This window comes from Gorilla gorilla, chromosome 23, assembly GCF_029281585.2.
Source record: "Gorilla gorilla gorilla isolate KB3781 chromosome 23, NHGRI_mGorGor1-v2.1_pri, whole genome shotgun sequence".
NCBI classification, from domain to species: domain Eukaryota; kingdom Metazoa; phylum Chordata; class Mammalia; order Primates; family Hominidae; genus Gorilla; species Gorilla gorilla.
In genome coordinates, this window is record NC_086018.1 from 20,861,752 (window position 1) to 20,885,816 (window position 24,065).

At 62.0% G+C, this 24,065-nt stretch overlaps 2 protein-coding genes, 1 long non-coding RNA gene and 1 pseudogene across 5 annotated transcripts in view; 2 read left to right on the forward strand and 2 right to left on the reverse strand.

Annotated features, from left to right (window-relative positions):
• The window catches only part of LOC101136153 (carboxylesterase 5A-like), a 32,678-nt gene extending 21,726 nt beyond the window's left edge, over nt 1-10,952 (reverse strand). For 2 of the 3 annotated variants that reach the window (XM_055375104.2, XM_019018754.4), the window contains exon 1: nt 10,827-10,952. In XM_055375104.2, the coding sequence (XP_055231079.1) occupies nt 10,827-10,952 (126 nt within the window). Of the gene's footprint in view, nt 1-34; nt 259-10,826 lie in introns of those variants that run through there. The other variant, XM_055375105.1, reaches the window with a different exon arrangement.
• LOC101136879 (palmitoyltransferase ZDHHC8-like) lies at nt 9,884-23,765 on the reverse strand (annotated as a pseudogene).
• LOC134758219 (uncharacterized) lies at nt 13,244-16,348 on the forward strand. Its single transcript, XR_010133153.1, has 2 exons — nt 13,244-13,324; nt 15,685-16,348. It is a non-coding gene; the product is annotated as an uncharacterized lncRNA (long non-coding RNA).
• LOC109024617 (uncharacterized) lies at nt 13,369-16,348 on the forward strand. Its single transcript, XM_063704908.1, has one exon. The coding sequence runs from the start codon at nt 13,541-13,543 to the stop codon at nt 14,108-14,110; it is 570 nt and encodes a 189-aa protein (XP_063560978.1). The 5' UTR covers nt 13,369-13,540; the 3' UTR covers nt 14,111-16,348.
• Nucleotides 23,766-24,065: the final 300 nt, after the last annotated feature.

The window sequence follows — 24,065 nt, forward strand, 5'->3', positions numbered from 1 at the left end:
CCTCCCCACTCCACAATGCGCACCACATAAAGACCTTTGTCAGGCATCCCCTCCAATGCAATCAGACCAGCGTGGAGCCTCCTGTGCCTGAGGAACTAGTCCCAAGCAATGGCAGCCCTCAAACCCACTGTGGGCTTGTCAGCATGGTGCTGTGACAGTGCTGATGACAGTAGTGAGGATGGGCTCAGTCACAGTGACCATAGTGATGGAGGTGTGGTGATAGTGATGGTGATGGTGGTGGTGCTGGTGGTGGTGATGGTGATAGTGATGGTGATGGTGATGGTGGTGGTGGTGGTGGTAGTGATGGTGGTGGTGGTAGTGATAGTGATGGTGGTGGTGGTGGTGGTAGTGATGGAGGTGTGGTGATAGTGATGTTGATGGTGGTGGTGCTGGTGGTGGTGGTAGTGATGGTGGTGATAGTGATGGTGATGGTGGTGGTGATAGTGATGGTGGTGGCGATGGAGGTAGTGATGGAGGTGGTGTTACTGGCGGTGGTGGTGTGGAAGCGGTGATGGTGGAGGTGATGGAGGCTGTGGTGGTAATGATGGTAGTCATGGTGATGGTGGTGGTCAAAATAGAGGTTATGTGGTGGTACTGATGGTGATGGTGATGGTGGGGATGGTGAGGGTAATGGTGGTGATGGAAGTTGTGGTTACAGTGATGGTGTTGATCGTGGTGGAGGTGATGGTGCTAGTTGTGGTGGTGATGGTGGTGGTGGTAGTGGTGGTGGTGGTGGTGGTGATGATGCCGGTGCTGGTGGTGATGGGGTGCTGGTGGAGCTGGCCATGATGGTGGTTATGGCCATGCTCATGGTGACAGTGGTGATGATGTAAATGGATTCTCCTCCTGGAGTTTCCTGGAGAAACAACTCTGCTTCCCCAGGGCTGCCTAGTCCCTCCCTGCCTGGGGGTGGTCCCCGGAGGCAGGAAAAGCAGAGCATGGACTGAGCCTGACAGGCCAGTCAGTATCTTGAACTCACAGAGAACATTTAATCTTAGTTAAAAGTAAATAAGTTCATTTACTGGGAGGGGAAGAAGGGCCCAATATTTACTGCAAGCATGTGATTACTCCAGGAGGTTCCCTCGGGATGCCAGGCTCCATCCCCACTCCTGTCAGGTTCACCCGTGGCAGGTGGGAGGGAACGGCATGGGGCCACCCTGCCCTCAGACCCCCAGAGGGGCATCTCTCTCCTACCCCCCCAGGGTAGGGGCTGCAGGGTAGGCGATGCCCCCTTCCCTCCCTCAGCCCCCAACTCTTGGCAGGGCCCTGGCCCACAGACCCCTGGATTCTTGCATGTGGGCACACCTCAGTCCCAGGCAGGACACCCCCAGGCCCTCACTGGCTCTGTTGCTCACCTGCTGTGTGACCTCAGGAACCCTGCCCCTTTTTGAGCCCCTGTACTCACCTAGGAAATGGGTGATAAAGGCACTTGCCCCTGGTGGGGGATGGAGGTTGGTGCTGGTGGTCAGTGTTCCCATGACAATGATCTATTGGCTGTGCAGAAGGTGAGCCTCATCTTCCGAACTCAAGGAGTCCTTCATGAGCACAGCCCTCAGCCACCAAGATCCTCCAAACTCCCATAGTTCCCGAATCTCCACGGCCAAGGGCTGAGACAAGAGCCCTGGGGCTCGAGGCCCCTCAGGCAGGGTGCGGTGAGGGCCCGTCGGAGGAAGGGCTTCCTCCTGCCCACCCTGGCTGGGCGCTGTGCTGGGCTGCAGGAGCCTGCGTTGGGGTGGAACAGCTTTCAGGGGAGACAGAGTCAGATCCAAGGTCAACTGCCCAGCTCAGCCCAGGACTCCAGCCCTTTGCAGCAGGATGGGCCAGGCCCCTCGCTGGAGTCTGCTCAGCAAGGGGCCTGTGGGTCCCTGGGCAAGCACTAGCGGGGTCCTACCCTCAGCCTGGGGCCTCCTTCCAGGTGCAGCCCAGCTAGAGCTCGTTCATCGCCTGGGGGCTCCCGCCTCCCCCTTCCCTGGCCCTGCACTGGGTGAGGGCGCATCTCTTAGAAGCAGCCCCTCAGGGTCTGCTGAGATTAGGGGGCCTGGAGGTGACCCCAGGGATACCCTGCCCCTGTGCCCCAGACAGGTGTCCCCCCCACTATGGGTGATGAATGTCGAGGAGCTGCTGTTATAATTAGTGTGGAATGTGCCGCCTCTCCCAGGGAGGAAAATCCCATCTTGGAAATACACCTCAGATGCAAGTTCAATTTCACCCACGGGGCCATAAAACCATTTTTTCAATCACCTGGTGCTGTTGGAGGCTGGCACCATTAATCCTGGAGATGTTATTTAGAGCCAAGACATCACTTGGGGAAAAAAATCAGGTCCGCACTCCACGAGGAACCCCTCTCTATGCCCTGCAGAGGCCTCAGGAGATGGACGAGACTGCTCGGGCACCAGGCAGGGAGGGGCAGGGACGCAACTACCCTCACAGCCACCCTCACGGCCCAGGAGCCATGCCTCACTTCATCAGCCCCTGCCAGACCCTCCCTACCAGAGATGGCCCCATCGGCAGATGGGAAGACTGAGGCCAGAGAGGAATGGAGGAGCTGGAGGGCTGGAACAGCTGGTGGGCCGGCCCAGCTCCACTTGCCCTGCCTGCCCCCAGCAGACACTGCCCTCCTCTTCGTCCCCAAAGCCCCCACCCGGCCCAGATCCTCTCCTGAGACCATCCAACAGCCTTTTATAAAAAACTGTTTCCTTGATTACCGAGGGTAACAATGAAAACATGTAATTGAATCTCCAAGAAATTACCATTTTTATAACTTGCTCCCAGTTCCCGAGATAAATTAAACGCCTCCCCTGTATGGTGAGCCGCTCACTGCGCATCAGAGAGGGGCTGATACTGCCCTTTATCATCGATGCGGGACTTACTAAGAAGAATGCCACACTGCCACCCGGAAGGCTCCTGGCACCTCCAGCTCATGGCCCTGAGCGGGCAGAGTTGGCCAGCTGGAGGTGCCGGGTGGGTGGTCAGGTGGGCCCCCTCCTGATCACTGCTGGCCCTGTTACTGGCTAGCTGCATGGTGGTGTGGGTGGTAAGTGGGAGGGCCAGTCAGAATCTTAGCCCAGACTCCCAAGAAAATCAGGCCTGTGCGCAGCCGGGCAGCGACAGCTTTCTGAGCAGTGCAACCCTGGAGCCAGAGTGGGGAAAAGGCAGGGAAGCCGGGTAGGAGGAAGGAAGTGGAGATGGCAGAGAGGGAGGATTTACCCACCTGCCCCCCACTTGCTGGCCAAAGCTGATCCCACCCAATTGCACCAGTGCCCAGAGGACCCAAGACATCACAAGTTCAGGCAGCAGAGCGGCTCTGGGGGAGGTGAGGCCCCGCTGAGGCAAGGCACTGCCTGGCACAGGGTCCGGGAGCAGGTGGGGGCAGCAGGGTGGCCACACCCACCCAAGGAGCTGCTGGGTTGGTCAGCAGAGGGGCAGGGAGGTGGGGCCAGCTACCGGGATGGGCTGTCCATCTGTGAGCGGCTGGTAGTGGGTTTCCTGCTGGCAGTTGCTAGCGGCTGGGTTCTCATGGCTCTCTGGCTGGCTGGAGGCTGTTTGGGTTGTGGGGAAGCAGAAGCCTCCAGCCTGTGGACTGAGTTTCCTGAAAATGTCTGTAGGCTGCACTCAGCAGAGCCAACTTCAAGCAAAGGACCCAAGTGACACTATTCACGAGTGACACTATTCACGTGCAAACCACCGCCCCTCCCAGCATGGCTGGTTGCCTGAGGGCCCAGAGCCACCCCCTGGGGAACATTGCCTAGTCAGAACCCTGGCAGTGGTGGCTGCACAGCGAGGAGGGGTGCTGTCAGGGGACAGAGGACCTGCTCCCTGGGAACGGGAGAACTGAGGCCCAAAGAGTGGCCTCCCACTTGATCTAGGCAAACTCAGGGTCAAGGGCAACAGGCTGAGGTCACCAGGAGCCTCAAAGGCTGGCTCTGAAGGTGAGACCTTCTGAGGAAGCAGGTGGCCTCAAGCAGCACCCTCTGGCAGCCGGCCCAGAGGACTGGAGTAGGGTGGGCCGGGAGGAACACCGTTCGGGACGGGGTGGGTGCCTACACCCACAACTGTGCTCCTGCCTTCTCTCCCTCCCTGGCCTGGTTCCCAACTTCCCAGGGTCCCCTCCTGCCCCCACGAGGCCCTGCCGCCCAAGGGCCTGCCTGGATGCTCCAGTGGGGCTTGAAACCCCCACAGTCAGGTAGCAGACTGTGACTTCTCAGCTGTGTGTCCTGGACAGAAGCAAAGGAGGCCCCAGAACCTCTCATCACAACTCCAACCAACATGGGAATCTAGGGCTGCAGGGGGCAGCCTGCCTGGGGACAGGGCTGGGCTCAGACCCCAAAGCCCAGGGTCTGCAGCCATCCCAGTCCCATTCCACAGAGCCTGAGGCACCAACCTCAACCTACACCCAGCCCCACTCCCACCCCATGCCCCAGATCCCCCATCCCACCAGAATACACCCAGCCCACAGCCTGGCTCCAAGGAACAGGCTTGTCGGGCCTGAGGGCCTCCAAAAGGGCTCTGTCTCCAGGCCCAGAGGAGGGCAGAGGCCCCAGCCCAGGTCAGAAAGGGGCAGAGTGGATGCAGGGCCCCAGAAGGCCAGCGCTGAGATCCCTCCCCTGCCCTGTCCCCAGTAAACCTCTGGTGTGTCCCGTTGAGGCCCCCATGAGAAGAATGAGGCAAGCAGGGTGGAAATGGTGTGGTCACTCCAGAGCAGTGGCCGTATCCAGCCTCCCGGCCAGCCCTCCTCCCCAGACCAAGGCCCAAGTGGCATCTCCCAGGGCAAAGCCAGGACCAGCCTCCCACCCTCCCCTGCTGTGGGGGCCGAGGCAGCAGTTGGAGGTGGGGGCTCCACCTCCCCAGCCTCCGTCATTCCTTCTCAGGTGACTCTTCATGTGGTTTGTTTTGCCTCTTGGAGTCCCTGCAGGGTGCCCCTGCTGACCCTAAGCTGGCCTCCTGCACGCTGGGAACCCGGCCATCCCTCTGGTTCCTGGTTCTTCCTCCAGATGAGCTCTCTCTTAGCTGAGAGCAGCACCTACACCCGGGCCACCCTCCATCCACAACCTCACTGACCCAGGCCACAGCGGCTGCCACACCCTGGTCAGGGGCAGTCATGACCTTGGACAGGAGCTGGGACCCCTCCCCCAGCCCCAGCTGCCCACTGACAAGTGGGACAACCTGGGGCCAGGCCGGGGCTGCCCGAAGGCTACTATGCTTGGGAAGGCCCCAAGACAGGAGCCCTGCCCCTTGGGAGGGGTGGCAAACTGCCCCGGGACAGTGCCGGGGTGTCTGGGATGATTCGTCTCCATGTGAAATGTGGGATAGACACCCTAGACTCAGCAAAGGAACTTCTGGCTACCCAGTCAGCCCCTGCCCCAGGCCCCCATGAGAACTTCGGATCCACGTGGGGAGGGGGCTCCCCCAGCACTGCCCCTGACCTCCCAGAGCTTCCCCTGCTGGATGCTCCAGCTGCAACTCCCAAACCACTTGGCCTGCTCTGGTCACTGTGTCTGCAGGGGCGTAGTGCCATCTGGTGGTGAAACTGGGAACTGCACCACAGCTCCAGCCCGTACCTGCCGCACACAAGTCCTGGAGACTGAGGGGTGGCCATGGAGGGATTCCAGGGGGCCTGCCGCTCCTCACCTGCTCCCCACCCACCCCCCGTCTCTCTCTCAACCTAGAAGCCTGATGCTGGGACACAGAGACAGGCCCTGGGAGCTCACAGCCCAGCACCGTGTTTCCTGCTCCAATAGGCAGCCTAGTCCCCAGCAGGTGCTGGGCAGGCACAGGGCAGCTAAGGGGACGGGTAAGGAGTCCTGGCTCTTGGCCCCAGCAAGGACCTGGGAGATGACCTTGGCACTGACCATCAGGCACTCGCCACACTGTCTCCGCAGGCTCCACTGTCTACCCAGGCTCCGACTAGAAGGGACAGGTGGGCAGGGAGTGCCAAGAAGGTGGACTGGCCAAGACAGTGGGCTCCTCACAGGGAGGAGCCTGGGCCTGGGCAGGGGTGGGCACGTTCAGTTCAGCCCCGGCAACCCTGGAGCCAGGGGCCTGGCAGCCCCAGCACGGCCACCTCCTGGGGCCTTGGAGCCCTGGACACCCCGGCTGACAGTCATTTACTGGGGCCACATTGTCCATGAGAGGTGACATTCTTATATCTCTCTGATTCCTAAATAAAAAATGTGAAAAGCCGTGTCCAGAGCCTCACCCAGGAGGGAGACAAATGGCCTGCCATCGCCCGCACCCTGGGAGCAGCTTTGCCATGCTGAGGACGGGGCAGACAAAGGGTGAGCCCTTACCTCTCTGAGCCTCACCTCTGACATGGGAAGGCCCCAGGGACAGGGAGGTCATGGGCTCAGCAACCCCAGCACTCTTCCCTTCCCCCACACCCTGTTCCCAGGACCCAGCCCTCATCTGTTCTCTGTCCCCTCGGGGGTGCCCCACAGGGTGGGAAGGCAGGGGAGGCTGCCCGGCACTCGGGGCATGTGTCTACTCGCCACCCTGGCCCTGGACAGGGTGGGGCACTCTGCAGGCCACCGCATCCCTCACACAGCCCCCCGCAGACCCGTCCTCTTGGCTGTGAGTCTAGGGGAACCTGGGAGGCCCAAGACCACCCTTGGAGCCCCATGGGCCCTGACCGAAGGCCACCATGCACCTCTTCCCCTCCTGAGGCAAAGGAGCACTCACACCTCAGGCCACAGCCCAGGCCCCGGGAGGACATGAAGGGTAGTGCCCATGCCAGGGCCCATGGCCATTTCTGCCAGGTTTTCTGGGACCCCCAACCCTCCCCATAGGGCAGCTCTGAGGGCTGGAGAGGGAGCAGACCCTGACAGGCAGCCTGGGTGGGTGTGGGCCAAGAGCCCAGGTTAGGAGGGGGCACGGAGATAGGGTCCCCTGAGGGCTGTGGCTAGCCCAGTGACCCCGAGTTCCATCCACTCAGGGCCTGTTCCCTGGCTTTTGAGATATGCTTGGGAGCAGCCAAGCACAGGCAAGGTGGCTCACACCTGTAATCCTAACATTTTGAGAGGCTGAGGTGGGCAGATCACTTGAGCCAGGAGTTTAAGACCAGCCTGGGCAACATAGCGAGACCCAGTCTCCACAAAAATAAAATAATAAAGAATTACCTGGGCATGGTGGCGCATACCTGTGGTCCCCAATACACAGGAGGATGAGGTGGGAGGATCCCTCAAGCCCAGTTGGAGGCTTCAATGAGCTGTGATCGAACCACTGCACTCCAGCCTGGGCAACAGAGTGAGATCCTGTTTTAAAAAATAAAAAAAACGAGCTTAGGGCATGGAACATCAAGGCGGCAGTGCAGACAGCAGAACAGCCCCATCTGGCCCCTGCCCTGCACTGCAGCCCGGCTCCAGCAGGAAGGACTCGGGTCTCCATGCTGGGCGCCCCAGCCTCTCCTCCTCTTTGCCCTCCAAACCCATTCCTGGGCAGCAGAGGAGGGGCAAGGGCACAGGGCAGACCCTCTGAACCAGGCTCCTCGAGGCCATCTGGACGCTGTGGCAACATGGGCAGGAAGCGGCTTCCATTGCAAATGATATCCAGGGAGGCGCCGGCCTGGCAACAGGGCCACGGCCCTCCCAGCACGCTGCGCTGGCCACACTTTCTGCCCTCGAGGCCGGGAGTTCTGGCTTCCGGCCAGTGCCCCCACCGCAGCCGCGCCCTGTCCTGCACGACATCCCGGAGCCTGGACCTGAGGCGAACCCCCATGCCCACCCCAATCCAGGACACCGCTTGGCAGGGCGCTTGGCCTTTGTTAGCGTATATGACCCCGTGAGTGGGGGACCCCAGGGCTGGGGATCCAGGGCCCCGTCTCTCCAAGAGTCCCCCACCTTCTCGGGCTCAGGGTGATTGGCAAGGATCACAGGGAGGGGTGAGAGGGGCTGGGGGAGGAGGGGCTTCAGGGCTGACTGAGACAGCAGCAGCTTTCCCTGGCACAGGCGGGGAGAGGGGCAGGGGCATCAGGAAGCTTGGGGTTTCCAGGCCAAGGAGGGTGGTGCCCAGGGTCAAGGGTGACGGGAGGACATTGGGCCATTCAGGGGGTCCTGGGCGCCCCCTCGGGGCCACTGGGGAAGCTTATCTGGGCCTGTGCACCTACGGTGTGACCTAAGGACCCCGCCCTGCTGTTCGCCCAGGAAGCCAGTGTTGTCTTCCTTATTACAGGAACCACCGGTCTCTGTGAGGACCTCCTCCTCCTCAGCATCCTGGCCCCTGTGGGGCACCTAGCAGGCTGGGGACACACAAAGCAGGTGCGGCCCCCACCCCACTCACTCAGGGACACAGAGAGCAGGAGGCAGCCCCCGCCCCACTCACTCAGGGACACAGAGAGCAGGGTGCAGCCCCCCGCCCCACTCACTCAGGGACGCAGAGAGCAGAGGGCAGCCCCCGCCCCACTCAGAGACACAGACAGCAGGGTGCAGCCCCCCGCCCCACTCACTCAGGGACGCAGAGAGCAGGGGGCAAGCCCCGCCCCACTCACTCAGGGACACAGAGAGCAGGGTTCATCCTCCCGCCCCACTCACTCAGGGACACAGAGAGTAGGGGGCAGGCCCCGCCCCACTCACTCAGGGACGCAGAGAGCAGGGGGCAAGCCCCGCCCCACTCACTCAGGGACACAGACAGCAGGGTTCATCCTCCCGCCCCACTCACTCAGGGACACAGACAGCAGGGGGCAGCCCCCTCCCCTGCTGCTCACAGCCTCCTCCACCCCCCCTCAGGGCCACCTCACCTCAGGGTTCCTCCAAGAGGCCTTCCTTAGCCCCCATCCCAAGTTGCCCCATGGGGTCTCTGAGCTCAGCACATCCTGAGACCCATGACATTCCAGCAAGGAATGAACAGGGCAGAGGCCAGGGGAGGTTCCTGAAGGCTGCCGCCGCCCTCTGGCAGCTAACAGACAGCCTCCAGTAGCCAGGGCCAGGTATCCAGCCGCCTCTGCTGGGGAGGCCCCACATGGCACTGAGAACAGGAGAGAGGTCATCTGCAGACAAGATCTTTCGAGACACTTCTTGAAGTGGAGAGCAGAGGCTAACATAGCAGGACACCCTGGCAGGAAGAAGGCAAGCAGCTGGCAAGCAGTAGCCTCGTCACTGGTATGAGGAGACATGTGCTGCAAACAAGCATGGCAGGACAGCAGTGGGAGCTGGTACTGTCCCCACTCCAGACCGCAGCCCCGCAGCCCGAGAAGAGTGGGAGCCGGGACTGTCCCCACTCGACTGCAGCCCTGCAGCCCGAGATGCTGCCTGGAGGCAGGAGGCCTCCCTTCCAAGACCTGGGTGTCCGGCTTTCTCAAGTTAACAAGGAGAGAGGAGTGTCGGGCAGCTCTGCCTGCCTCCCCTATAAACAGGGATCAAAAAGAAACAAAAGGCTGGGCGCGGTGGCTCACGCCTGTAATCCCAGCACTTTGGGAGGCAGAGGCAGGCAGATCACAAGGTCAGGAGATCGAGACCATCCTGGCTAATGCGGTGAAACCCCATCTCTACTAAAAATACAAAAAAATTAGCCAGGCGTGCTGGCGGGCGCCTGTAGTCCCAGCTACTCGGGAGGCTGAGGCAGAAGAATGGCGTGAACCCGGGAGGCGGAGCCTGCAGTGAGCCGAGATCGCGCCACTGCACTCCAGCCTGGGCGACAGAGCGAGACCCCGTCTCAAAAAAAAAAAAGAAAAAAAAGAAAGAAAAGCCAGACATTTGAGCACTGAGTCTCATGGGAAGTTCCAAGACTAAATAAACAAAAAAGAACCATGAGAGAAAATGCAGAAAGCAAAAGATTCGCCTTCCTCCAAACCCACTTTTATCCCTAAGAGCAGAACTGAATTCTCTGGAACAAGAAGAGGGGAGCTCGGGGAATGATAGAGACGTCTTGGAAATGAAAAACAGGACTGCTAAAATCCAAAACCAATTTTTAATTTTTATTTATTTTAAAACAGAGTCTGGCTCTGTCACCAGGCTGGAGTACAGTGGTGTGATTTCGGCTCACTGCAACCTCCGCCACCCGGGTTCAAGCCAGTCTCCTGCCTCAGCCTCCTGAATAGCTGGGATTACAGGTACACACCACCACATTCAGCTACTTTTTCTATTTTTAGTAGAGACGGGGTTTCACCATGTTGGCCAGGCTGGTCTGGAACTCCTGACCTCAAGTGATCTGCCTGCCTCGGCCTCCCAAAGTGCCTGGGACTACAGGTGTAAGCCACTACATCCAGCCCCAAAACCAAGTTTTTAAAAAGCAGAGAGAGAGAGTGTGTGTGTTTGGATTCAAGGAAAGTCTTATCTATAAGCAAAGGTAGAAAGAAGGACTCACAGAATCTATCCAAAAGGCCCAACATCTGACTGACAGGAGTTCCAGAATGAGCAGGAAACGAGAAGAAATGTTATCAAAGAAATGCCAGGTCTCAAGGCAGAACGTGCTCACCAAGTGCCCAGAGTGGTGAGGAAACACCCGCAGTTGGTGTGACCCCCCAGAGGTGCAGGGATCAGAGGGGACTCTGCAGGCTTCCGGGGAGAAGGCCGGCAGCCTGGCTAGCTCTCACCACCAAGGACCACGACTGGCCTTCCAGTCCTGTTGGAAAATGCCCTCTTCCCCGATTCTCTCCCCAGCCTGATGTCCAGCAGGTGTGAGGTCAGGGTAAGACGCTTCTAGTCCCGTGAGGCCTTTTTTTTTTTTTTTAGATGGGGTCTCGCTCTGTCGCCCAGGCTGGAGTGCAGTGGCACAATCTCGGCTCACGGCAACCTCTGCCTCCCAAGTACCACACAAGGACTTCTGCGAGCCAGCTTTCTGAGGGTTAACTGAGGGCTGAGGGGTTCAAGAAGGAGGACACGGGCACAGGGACTCACGGGCAGTGAGAGGCAGCGGGGCCGATGGCGTGAGGAGCACCAGGGAGCAGGAGGGGACGGGCCCGGGGCGTGAATCCGGCCCCACTGTCGGATGAGTGCTCTTCGGGCACCCAAATCCGGTCCCATGGGTAACAGCGTGGCCTTCGGCAAGTGACTAAAGGGCTTCCTGCCTCAGCTTCCCCACCTGTAAACAGAGGATAACAATGGCATGTACTGGATCTGGCATAAAGTAAATGTTCAATACATAGCTAGAAAAGAATGTTTTAAAACCTCAGAGATACATTAGATGAAAATAAAAGCCGGGCTACAGAATGACCTCTTCCGTGGGGACGAGGGGCAGGGGACGGCAGCCCACCTGCAGGAGGAGCTTAAAGAGGCGGCTCCTGGCTGCAGGGACAAGAGATAGAAGTGGGAAAGGCTTGGGCGCCATTTTTATTGTTTGGTATTTTTTGAATCCACACTGTGTGTGTGTATTATCTGTTTTACATCTTAAGAAAAATAACCAGGCTGGGTGCAGTGGCTCACGTGCGTAATCCCAACACTTTCAGAGGCTGAGGCAAGAGATCGCTTGAGGCCAGGAGTTTGAGACCAGCTGGGCAACACAGGGAGACCCCCCCATCTCTGCAAAAAATTTAAAAATTAGCCAGGCATGGTTGCATAAATCTGTAGTCCTAGCTACTTGGGAGGCTCAGATGGGAGGATTGCCTGAGCACAGGGATTGGAGGCTGCAATGAGACATCATTGTGCCACTGCACTCCAGCCTGGGTGACAGAGCAAGGCCCTTTCCCACAAAAAGAAAGAAAGAAAAAAAACTCGCATGGTGGGTCAGTGGGTCAGAGGCAGTGAGGTCATCAGGCGGGGCAGCTTCAGGACCAGGTGGAAGGGGCCCATTGTGACCTCCCTGGCTGCACCCAGGCCTTTGTGACTGGGAGCCAGTGGGTCACCCAGAGCCCTCAATAAGAGGGCAGCAGGTCGGGCCAGGCCAGAGCCTGGACCTGGGGTCAGGAAGGGGTTGAAGGGAAGGATGGAGGGGCTGAAAACCCTGGGCCCCTGCGGCCCACCCCCAACCCCAGTGTCCCCCAGCCGCAGCCTCCAGCAGCCATGGAGGATGCCTGGACTAGCACTGCCAGGGATTTGTAGTGTGACCCTGCGTGGGCCCCATCTCCTCTGCTCACTCAGTGCAGTCCCAGAGACCTTACCCAGTCCCAGGGGCAGGGGGGAGGGGGGAGGGAATCCAGGGTGGAGGGAATCCAGGGTGGAGGGCGAGGCTGCCAGGATCTTTTCTGTCCAGCGAGGAGCAGAGAGCGAGAAACCCTGAAGGGCTGAGACAAGGAGACCTGGAGTCAGGGCTCGGGTGGGGCTGGCCCCTGCACCCAGGGTCGAACCAGGGGGCTCCCAGGCAGGGGGGATTCACTGGCTCTGGGGTCAGACCCTGCCCATGCCCACCTCTGTCACCGGAGGGAGGGGCCCTGGCCTTGCCCAAGGCAGCCCTGTCCCAGCTTCAGTGTGGGCCTCTGGGCTCTGCAGAACAGTCCTTCCTGGAGCAGGAGAACCACAGCCTGGTGAGCACCCACCCATCACCTGGCGCCCCTGCCCCAGCCCCAGCCCCAGCCCCAGGAGCGGCCATGACAGGCAGTCCTCTCTCTCTGCCCCCCACCCCAGAAAAGGCAGAACCAGGACCTTCGGGAGCAGCTGGGGGCCCTCCTGGGGCCGGGGCAGCAGTTCCTGCCCCTGTGTCCCGAACACTCAAGCTGCACTGCTCTGGCCTGGGTAAGTACAGGGCCCAGGGACCCCATGCAGCCAACGCCCCACTAGCCCACAGCCTTGGGGCTGATCTGGGGGCTCTCCCACAGCCCCCCGACCCGGCTGGCACGCAGCCCTTGGGGAACAGGGCACCTCTACAGCTGCTGTGGCGGCAGCTGTCCCAGGGGCAAAAGGCTTTCGTGCAGCAGTCCCAGGTAGGCCTGGGGGAGGGGCTGTGGGGGGAGGAAGCTTCCTACAGCACTCCAGGTGGGCCTGAGGGGTTCATTAGGGAGGGAGGTCTTCGTGCAGTAGGCCAGTGGGCCCGGCGGGGAGGTACCGGCCACCCTGCTGATGCTGCCCAAGCCCACCCTGGGCCCCACCCTCAGAACAAGCTGCAGCAGATCCGCCTGTGCTTTGAGAGGAAGAAGATGGTCATCACAGAGGTGCCCGCCTGGCTGAGGGGGAGGGGTGCTGGAGGCCCACCCAGTGGGTCCTGTTCCTCAGGCGTGACCCCACCTTCTCCCAGGCGTGGGACAACGTGGCTGAGATGCACACGGCCCTGAACAACCAGGCCACCGGGCTCCTGGTAGGTCCCCACAGGGCAGCACCCAGAAGGATGGGGCCTGGCGGGCGAGAGGCCGGGGAGGGCAGGGCCAGTGGCCTCATGTGCTTACCTCCTCTGGCCCCCAGAACCTCAAGAAGGACATCTGGGGCGTGCTGGACCAGATGGAGAACATCCAGCTGGGGATTCTCAGGTAACACGGGGGCAGGGGCCGGGCCGGCTGAGCAGGGTCTCGGAAGGGGTCCTGGTCAGGACAAGGCAGATACATCCTTGACCCTTGACCTTCCCCCGCTACCTCCATAGCACTCAGCCGGGGGTGGGTGCCGGGGTAGAGGGCGTGGGGTCTTGACAGTGAGGGCTCTGCAGGGAGCGGGCCCAGTGCCACACTCAGGCCAGGAAGGAGCCGCAGATGGCGAGCATGGCAGTGAGCCCCCCATGCTCCACTCTGGGTCTGGAGACCAGCCCCCCACCCAGCACCCTGCTTGGGCAAGGGGGAGAAATGAGCTCCAGCAGAGCAGGTCCAGGGTGGGGGGCATCTGAAAAGTGGCTGCAGGAGCCTGTGGAGGAGGAATGGGCCAGGGCTGCAGTGCGGGGAGCCCTGTCTGAGGAGGGTTTCCCAAAGCCAGGGATCCCCGCCCTCAGCCTGGACCCTCGGAGTGGGCTCCCCTCCCCAACACAAAGGGAGGCCAAAGTTGGAAAGCTCCAAGGGCCTGGCAGGCCAGCTCTGGTAGGTGACTGTGTGGCAGAGCCCAGCCCCCAGACCCCCTGCATGCCCCTGGCCCTGACTGCCGCCGCCCGTAGGCTGCTGATCCTGAGGCTGCTGCTGGGCACCCTGCTGGTCGCCTACATGTACATGGTGAACCCCAGGCCCTTCGAGGGGCTGGTGCCGCCCCTGCTGAGCCGTGCCACCGTCTGGAAGCTCCGGGCCCTGCTGGAGCCCTTCCTGCGCCTTGAGGTGGACGGCTTCCTGTCCTTCTAGGCCGGAGGCCCAGCGGCCCCAGCAAGGAGGTGGCCAGGCGACCAGCGCTGCCCCAGACGCCCAGTGGCTGCGCTGGCCCCCTGCACACGGCACCACTGTGCACCGTCCCTGCCAGGAGCTGCAGAGAAGGGGGGTGGCGGGGTCTGTCCCGAGGGTTGGGCCTGTGGTTGGACATAGAGTCATGACATATGTAGCTGGTGAGCACGTCTCTGTGGAAATTGGGGAAGGGACGCTGGGGCGATCCGGCAGCGAGGGTCCCTCAGGGTGGAGACCCCAGCTCAGGGCCGGCTTCCCACCCCACATCCCACCTGCCCTCCAGAAGGCAGCCCCTCTGCACGGGGCTCTGACCCCCCAAGGCGTCTTAGGAGGGTCTCCACTGAAAGGCAACAGCAGTAAGGACTGGGGGCTCCTCAGGTCTTGCCCCCTGGGCCAGGCCCTCCCAGGGACCTCAGAGGTCAGGTTTTCAGCGCTGAACCTGCTGATCCACTGACCTCATGCCCCTCATGCAACTCCCCTCCCTTCCTGGCCACCACCCTCCCTGCCCAGGTCCTGTCACCTCCCCAACCCAGGGCCCTGTCCGGTCCAGGGGGCCACACTGGTAGACAGAACTGTGGAGATCAACACCAAAAATTGTATCTGGGGAATTAATTAGCAGGGATACCCTTAAGAACAATAGAGAATGGTTTTGTGGCTTTCTCATCCCAAAATGGGAGAAATAGAGCCGCAGCCCAAGGTAAACCAGGGACAGGGACCCTGTGCTGGAGAAGGGCTGGACGGGATGCCACGCTGCCATAGGCTGTACCACTGCTGAAGGACACAGGACTTGGGCCTCGGGCCCTCTGAGCTCCCAGCGGCATCATCTTTGGGTGCAGGCAACCCCAGTGGGGCCCAGGCAGAGCTGGCCATGACCACAGGACCTTGGTGGCAGGCAGGGGCCAATGGCTCACCAGGCTGGCGGCTCCAGGAAGTTAAGTCATCTGTTCATGTGTCAGGGGAAGGGAAGGAGGAGTACAGAAACCTTCGGGGGCAACCTGAGACCCCCCCCCCAGCCCACTCCACGGAGGCCTGGGCTCCCAGAGAAGGAAGTGGCTTAGTCTAAAGAGGTTGGTTGGGCAGGGAGGCTGGGCAAAGGTCGTGCTGGTCCCCACAGCTCTGGGGCTGCCCCCTGTGGGGTGCTGCACCCCCTGCAGCAGGTGGGGGACTCCTTGAGGTCACGTGGACACAGGGTCTCGGGCGCTGGCAGGCTGGGAGTCTGTCAAGCTGTGGCTGGTGGAGAAGAGAGACCAGCCCACCCCCAGCCCTGCCCCAGGGTCCATGGCAGTCTGACCTCCTGGGTCCCCAGCTGGGCTGCCCCAGACCCCAGAGCCGCCTATTTGTCATCCTGTTAGGGCCCGGAAAGGCTGGGGAAAAGACTGGAGGCAGCCAAGGGCAGGCAGCACATGGCCCCGCATGGGGGTGCCCCAGCGACCAGGCTCCAGGGGGCCCGCAGTGGTGGGTGGTCCTCCGGGTGGCCAAGGTGGCACAGGTGCAGCCCAGGAGGCACCCAAGGCTGGCCACACTGCCCCCATCCACAGGTGCAGGTGCCAATCCACCCCGTGGGCCATGGCATCCATGAGAGAGAGAAGCAGAAAGTTGGTCAGCACGGCACCAGCTTCAGGGCCCTAGAGCTCACACCCTTCCCGCATTGAGATAGCCCCAGCCCAGGATGTCTCAGCCCCGAACAGCTGTGCACCCCTCACACTCCCTCAGCGCTGCCCCTGGCATTTGGCAGGCAGGAGAGTTCTAGCAGGTTCAGCAGCCCCTACAGGGCCCTGAGCCAGCAGGTGGCCCCTATGCACCCCCATTTCATCTCCCCAAGCTCTCGGGTTCCTGGGATTCCCTGTGGGTAGCGGCAGACCCAAGTCTTTCCCCCAAACACCCTGTCACTGCCAGAACTGATGCAGACCCAAGGCGAGAGACCCTCACACTTCCCAGCCACAGACCATCGGCCACCCCCTCCTTCCAAGCCTCTGACTCAGCCCAAGTCCACAGAAATGCCCCCAAGGAACCCACCGACCCCTGCACACCAGACAGCAGCCACCCCCTCTTCTGAGGCCTGGCCCCTGCCCTCCCCTAACTCTGGGGGTCCTGCAGCAACAGTCCTGGCCTTGCCCGAGGAAAGAATCAAAATAACTTTTTTAAAATAAAATTATAGATATATAGATGTAGATATAAAAACATAAAACAGAAACAACGCAAGCGGACGCTGTTGTGTGCTTACTCTCAGGTCCCTGACACCAAGGGAAGCACTGACCCCTCCCCAGTGTGCTTTGCCACGGCGTGAGCACCGCAGCCAGGCCGGGGCTGGGGACGTGGCATGCCTTGGGGAGGGGTTCTCCAGTTTGGCAGGGAGGGCCTGAGGGCTGGGGAGGGGGCTCTGGGTGTCACAGGCCCCGTGGCAGCATCACCCCCGTGCCTGCTCCCGCCTGCCCCGTTGCCTCCCATAAGAGCATAAACAAAGGTTCAGGGTTTGGTGAAAGGGACGACGGCGGCCGGAGCACTGACACATGGCTGGCCATCTGTCCACCTATCCACCACCACCCAGAGCAGATCACAGCAGAAGCATCATTGGCCTTGCCAAGCTACGAGCTTCCAGCGGGGTCCATGAAAGGCAACGCGTTAGGAGTAGCCTGGCTGGGGACACTCGGTCTGGGAACCCACAGGCTGTGTCGGAAGGACGGCGGGGGCCCTGGGTGCCTCTGTCGATCTCTGGGACCCATCCGTAAGGGGACCGTTGGGGGCTGGCCTGGCGATGACCTGGGGTGCATGGGTGATGGGAGTGGGCCAAGCCTGGCTGAGAGAGGGTGCCCCAAAGAGACTGACTGGGCCCTCTCACTGCCCCAGCCATGGGATGGGCCCAGACACAGACCAGCCCAGTGGCCCTTGGCCCAGTGAGCCAACTTCCCCATGGGCAGATGAGTGGACGGGCAGGCAGAGGGCTTGGGGCAAGCTGTGGAGGTGTGGCACTCTCTCCCACCAATGGGTCCACACCAGGCTGGGGTGGCCTTGGGTCCCTGGGGCAGAGAAGTTGATGGGGAACGGGGGTGCGCTGCGGGGTCCTGGTCCCCGCGGCACCACGGCGGATGGGTGGCGGTCAGTCCTCACACCAAGATCTCGTACGTGGTCCCACCCATGCCAGACACCTTCTTAACCAGCGTGTGCCATGTAGATCTGGCAGAGGGCCCTGGGGGGCCTGTGGCAGGTCCCAGCCGGGCCAGGCCCGGAGACTGCCCATTAAGCTTACCTGGGGGAGTCTTCAGCTGAGGGTGGTCCCTGCATCAGAACAAGCACATACACGCATGCACACGGTGAACACACAAACACATGGGGACAGAGGACGGAGGAGGCAACAGGACAGAGACGACACAGACGTGGACTGGTGTAGCCATGTCGTGGGGCCCTGGGCAGTCCCTGCCCTCTAGGCTCGGAGGGTTCACCCAGAAAGTAGGAGGGAGATGCAGAGCCTGCCTGGGGAGCGGCTGTGCCATCACAGGACAGATGTCGTCAGAACTGCCACCACCCTCCCAAGTCCCTGGGTCCCTAGGCAGCGCTGGCCACAGAGAGCATGGGGCAGTCAGGTAGGCACTGAATGGAGCCCCTGCCCTGCTCTGCACTGGGAGCCCGGCCACTCTGCCTGGCCTCATTCCTGCTCTCTCTCAGGAAAATGAGGGGCTGCCCTCCCGCCCACCAGCACTGACCAACAGCAGCTCTATCCTTGCTGCTTAAACTTTCTCGAGGTGAGAGCCCTTTGTCCCCGGGCTGCGATCCCTGCCTGGCTGCAATGCTGCCCACTTCTAGGTCTCGGGCTCCCCACTCATCACTCCCAGTGGCAGCCTCCTCCCCAACTCCACAAAAGCTGAACAGACTCCTACCCTGTGGGGTAGGGGAGGCCTCCTCAGGGCTGGACTGCTGTGCCCTCAGCCCCTTTGTGGCCAAGTGGCCTGGGCTGGGCTGGGCTCTCCCCCTGGGGCCGCATCTGACGATAGGAAACAGCTGAGCCTGTGCTTGAGGTTTCCAGGCCCAGACAGGGTGACAGACGACAGATGCCGTGAGGACACCATGCGTCCGCGGCGTGGGTCCTGGCCCCAGCAGGTGTGCAGCTCTCCTACCTGGACCTGGGCCTGTGAGCCAGCTGACCCCGCTTTCTCAGTCACCAACCTGCCGGGTGCCTGGAGCCAGCCTGCTTTCTCCAGTCCTCAGTTTCCCCACTATGAGCAGGGAAGCCCCTGCTTCCTAGAACTATGTCCCACAGGGAGGGCCAGGGCCCGGCCACCCAGGGAGGCACATTCTGCTGCTAGGTAATATCCTCAGCCCCAGCCTCCTAGAGATGCAGCAAAGCAGGCCCAGGGAGAGCACCGGGTAGACAGGGCCACTGTGACCCAGGAAGCCAGAGCCACAGCCTAAAGGAGGCCCAGGCTGCCACATGATACTGGCCCCAAAGAGAAAGCCCCATGGCCTCCCACGTGCTGGGTCTGTGCCAGCTCTGGAAGAACAAGTCATTGGGATCAGGACACAAATTCCCAAACCCTGTCCCCAGAGCATGCCCAGGACATCCTCAGAGCTGGGCCACACGGGCTAGCCAAGGCCTTCAAGGCAGGGTGAGGCGCATCCTCCCTGTCTCGTCCCCAGAGAAAAACTCAGGCCCCTGGGATGACCTATGAGTGGCCAGCCAAGAGGGGCCCTGCAGACAGCTGGACAGCTGCCCTGTGCCAGGAAGCCCACCCGCACCTCCCAGCACCCACCTCTGCACAGTCAGCGAGGGCGGTGGCTCTGGGAGGTCCGTTTGGATGAAGGTGACACCTTTGGGGCCTGTGTAGGACGGTGAGTGGGGAGTGCCGGGCAGGGAGGGCAGGCCCTGGCGTGCGGGCGACCTGTGTGAGCCACTGCTGGGCCGGGACCCCGGGGCTTTGCTGCTGACCTGATCAGCCTGCAGGGAGGAGGACGACGTCCGCAGTGCACGGCTCACGGAGCTGGACAGCGAGGACAGTGATGTCTGCAGGACAGGGTTGCAGGCACCACCGAAGCCGGGCCTGGCCACAAGGTCATCTCTAGAGCTGTAGCACAGCGTAGGACCTCGGAAGCCCTCGGACAGCACACTGGCCTGCTGCAGGCTGTAGGAGCTGGGAGCGTCATAGACGCCTGGGTCACCGAAGAGTAAGTCGGCCTGGGAGCGCAGCAGGCACTCACGCTCTTCCCTGTCCTTGCGCTCCTGGACGGATGCCATGATGGTCCTGGACAGGATGTCGTAGAGCACAGGCGAGGGCTCCTGGGGCTGGGGGCCCAGCACGGGACTGAAGCTGTGGGGCAGGGGCCGTGGTGGGTTGCCCGTTGCCCCAGGGTGCAGGTAGGGTGAGTGGTATCCGGCCACGCCAACTGCTGGATAGGCGAGACAGGCGTGGCCACCAGGCGAGCCAGGGTTGAGCACACTATTGTAGGACAGGCTGCCATTGCGGTTGGGCAGTGCATGGGGGAGCAAAGATGCTACGGTGGGGCATGGGAGGCCCACCCTCGGAGCACAGGGGCTGCAGGGCCACGTGGTCCCTGCCCTGCCGGCTTGAGGCCTTGAGGCTCAGGGAGCACAAAGCAATGAGAAGGCATCAGAGGCACTGAGCGGTGGGGATGGCAGGTAGGCTGCGTGCAGGCCCCCGGGCCCATAGTCAGGGAGGTCCAGGCTCGGCTCAACACAAAGTCCAGGCTATGGATGCTGTCGTCCCCCAGGATCAGGGAATCGGGGCCTGGAACCTGTAGGCAGAAGGCATTCTCACCACTGCCCACCTGCTACCCTGCCTGCAGCCGCCAGTCAGCACCCACGGGGTCCACACCTGGCACCGCGGCCTCAGGAACTGGGCCTCAAGGAGCTGTAAGAGCCACATAGTGACCCATGGCCCTGTCCCTGAGCATCCATGGCTGAGGGGCAGGGGCTCTGCAGCAGGAGGGAGGCCACAGCTGGCTACTGCAGACACCCAGGGCTCAGCCTTTTGAGCTACGCAGTCCCAGGGGCCTACCACTCAGGGCAACCACAGGGAGGAGGGGCCTCGTCTAGCCTCTTTGATGGGCACGTGGGCATGGGCTTGGGCTTGGGCTAGGGACAAGAGCCTCAGGAACCACAAAGCCAGAAGGGGATCAGGGCCAATGTAGGCTCAATGCACTTGGCCAACCAGACCCAATCCCCCACTGGACCCAGGAGTCCCAGGAAGATGACATACCCGGAGCCCTCATCTCCAAGCAGGGCTACCACCTCCTAAGAGGCATGGCCCCTGCATGCCTGCAGACTCAGACCCTTGATAAGGAGCCTAGACTCACTGCTCCACCATGTAACTCTCTCCAGGAAGGACATCAATCCTGAAGGGAGAGGTCCCCAGGGATGGGGCTGGTCTGGGTGCACGGGCCCAGCCACAGGCCTGCCTCTCTGGGTGGCCCAGAAGGAGGGATGGCGCCCTGGGGCTGTTCAGCATTCCTGATCACTGCACAGACCGCCCTGTGCTGCTCACCATTCCAGTGACCACAGAACACTCATGCAACTCAGGGAAGAAAAATGTGCTTTCTCTGGCAGGTCTCAAATTCTTCCAAAGTCTTCCCATAGGCCTTACAGAGTGACTAATGGTGGAATTCCACGCATCCTGGTACACAGTGCTCCTGGGGCCAGCCGCCCACCTGGCCTAGGACAGTGCTGGCCAAGGGACAGATGCCAAGCCTGGACGTCCCGTGCCAGCCCCTTCCAGGACACCCTGCTCCCCTCCGTGGGTCCCAGCTCTGGGTGCACACAGGCAGGGTCCTACCAGTCACGCAAGGCCCTTGGTGACCCAGGCAGAGCCCTGAGGGGTGTGGCCTCAGGGGATGTGGCCTCTGCTGGAGAGGTGGGGCTGGTGGGGGGGGCCTTCACGGGGTGAGAGCTGTGGGGAGAGCTCCTGGAAGCAGGCCTGGGGGGCAGGGCTTGGGCGTGCAGGGGGCAGGGGGCAGGGGGCAAGGCAGGGGAGGAGTGGGGGGCAGTCCACGCCTCTTTACCTGCTCGCCTCATCCACAGAAAGTGCCTTAGGACCCGTGAGCCGGCCTAAACTTGTACATGGCAGGCGTCGGGGGGTGGCAGAGGCTGGTCCTCTGCACCAACAGGGCACTCTCTGGGGATGTAGACCACTGTCAGACTGAGGGCAGATGGGGGTCAACCCATGTCCCTCCCCAGGTGTGGCTGCCCCGACCTCACCAACACTGCCTGGACGTGGGGTCTGCAGGTCACTGCTGAACGTGCCAGCCTCTATCTTGGGGGGCAGCGCCGGCCCCAAGTCCAGCGGCTTATCTAGCGGGTCCAGGCTGCCCTTGGACTGGGAGGGGGCGGGGTCAGTGGTGTGTGGGGCTTGGATGATGGGCAAGGCTTCGCTAGGGATTCGACCTGGAAGCTAGTCCCCTCCCCAGAATCTGTCTACGGCTCCACCTACCCCATCCACCCCTTTTAGGCCCCCCTAACTTGCCTGTTTCCCCATCCGAGGGCCTGACTGCCAGCTTAGGCCCGCACCGCAGACACTCACCTCCAGCAGACGCCCTCTTCATCGTAGGGGTGGGGCGGGGCGCGTCGAGGACCGAAAGTCGCTTTGGGGCCGGCGCCCGTCTCCCCGCAGCCAGGTCCACATCCAGGCGCCGCCGCTCCGGCCGGGCCTGGCCGCGGGACAAGTCTAGGCGGATGAATGGCTTATGGAATCAGGTGGTTTGACGCGCGAGGAATCCGCCCAGTTCCCCTGGGCCGGCCGGGGCGGGCCGGGGGCGGACCCGGGCTGGGCCTCGCGGTGGGCGGGGCGCTCACCTGGGCGCGGGCGCGGGGCCCGGGCCGGGGCTGGCGGGCACGGGCCGGCGGGAGCGCGGGCGGGGGGGGGCGGAGGGGGGTTCGTGGGCGGCCAGGCGGCAGGAGGCGCTCAGCCAGCGCAGTGCACCCGCGCCGCGCGGGCCCAGACAAAGGTGGTGTATTCCTAAAGAGGCGGCGGCCCCTGCAGGAGGCCGAGGGGATGGCGGCCCAGGCCGCAGTGGGCCGGGCCCCAGGCCTGAGAGTGTGGCGGCCTAAGCTGGCCCGCTCCCCAAGCGGGCAAGGGCTTTGTCCGGAGGCCTGGGCATGGCCTCTGCCTACCCACTCCCTTCCTGGCCTCACGAAACCCATGAACCCCTCCCCGCCGGCCCCCTGCACAGAAGCCCTTTGCTGGAGCACGGTCGCCCCCATTTTTCAGTAAGAAACAGGCTCTGCACTGTTTCTTAGGCTTAAGAGAGTTCTGGGGGCCCTCCTGGGCCTTTGTGGCCCTCTCTGCACCAACCTAGGGACGGGATCCAGGACTGATGTTACCCGTAACCCTTCAGGGGTCCCCCACCTCTTCCCGCCTGCGGAATGGGGACTCCAAACCCAGAAGACGCTCTCGGAGGCCACGTCCTTAGTATCCCCTACTCTACCAAGCCAGCTCCCATGGGGCAGGGGGGAGGGGGGACGGGCATGGGGCCAAAGAACCCAGTGACACCCCTGCACACAGGGGTGCAGGTGTCCCTTCTCTGCCTTCTGCTCGGGGCACCCACTGGGCCTCACTGATGAGCTCCTAAGTGTATCCCGGGGTCTTCAGACAACTGCCAGGCTGCCCCTGCACCTGGAGAAGTGCTGGGAGTCAGCTCAGCCAGGCTGGGTCCTCCCCAGGCCCACCCTGCATGAGAGGACCATGCAGATGAGGGACTTGCAGGCCCACCTGGTGTCAGTCTGTAGGACCCTGACTCAAGGATGGAGTGGGCCAGCCTGAGGCCTTGATGGCCCTCCTTAGAGCCCAGGTCCACTGATATGAAGCAGAGAGACCTGGTGACTGGGCAGCCCTGTGCTCTCTGCCTGCCCCGGCCATGGAGGTGGCCCTGAGGGACATGAGCAGGGTGCAAGGCTGGTGGCCTGCCTGCTTTGTCCAGAGGAAGTGAGGACCTACCAGAGCCCTGGTGCTCCCATCTCAGCCCAGTGGCAGGCAGTTTCGCGGGACGGAGACATACTGGATGGGCCGGGCCCTCTGCCTGGTGTGGAGGCTGCACTGTCCACATACTTCTGGTTGCCACTCTGTGGCCCTCATCACCTTGGCCTGCTTTATCCCTATCACCCTTGTCCCAGCCTAGGCTTACCAGGGCATTGTGGAGTGCATGCCATTCCCAGTCGCACAGAAGGTGAGGTGAGGCCCAGACACCCCCCAGCCACTCTGCCCCCTGGCCTCCTGAAGGGGTGGGCTGTGCACACACTGCCACCTCCCCAGGGGGTACTGGCTGCCAAGTGCCACCATCTCAGCCCTTGCGGTGGCTCAACGGGTCCTCCCAGAGCCACATCAAGACATCGTCATCCATTCCACAGATGGAGAACCTCAGGGGAAGCTCACATAGCCAGTGGGAGGCTGAGGCCTGACCCCCAAACAAGCATTCTTGCTCCAGGGTCCCTGCACACAGCAGCCTTCAGACTAGGAACTGAGCTCTTGCCACAGGGATGTATCAGACCCTAGATGAGTCATGTGGCACTGGCCATCAGTCTGAGGACAGCACTGGGGTGGACCAGGCTCCAGTCTTGGGCTGGTCTGTGCTTGCAGAGAGGCCTTGAGACACTTCTGTGCTTACTGTGCAGGCGTCACTTCCATTATCAGTGACCCAGAGCGGCCCACTACAGCTGAAGATCGTGACCCCACCCCCTCTCTCATAGGTTTAATGCCCCTCCCACCCCTCCTGCAGCAGCCGAAGTGACCATCCTGGGGCATGGGAGGAAATGGGGAGCCAGGGCTGCCCTGGAGACTTCTGGTACCAGAACCCTCTCCAGCCACCAAGCCCAGCAGTCCCCAGTTGCTCTGGGCTGGGGCCTGGGCCTCCACTTCCCCACAGGTCTGTGCAGTGGGAGCAGGGCGGAGGCCCGCAGAGAGACAGGCTGGTTTCCTGT

Bases quoted from the DNA above. Each gene is read 5' to 3' on its own strand.
- LOC109024617 (XM_063704908.1), top strand. From the start codon at position 13,541: ATGGCGAGCATGGCAGTGAGCCCCCCATGCTCCACTCTGGGTCTGGAG.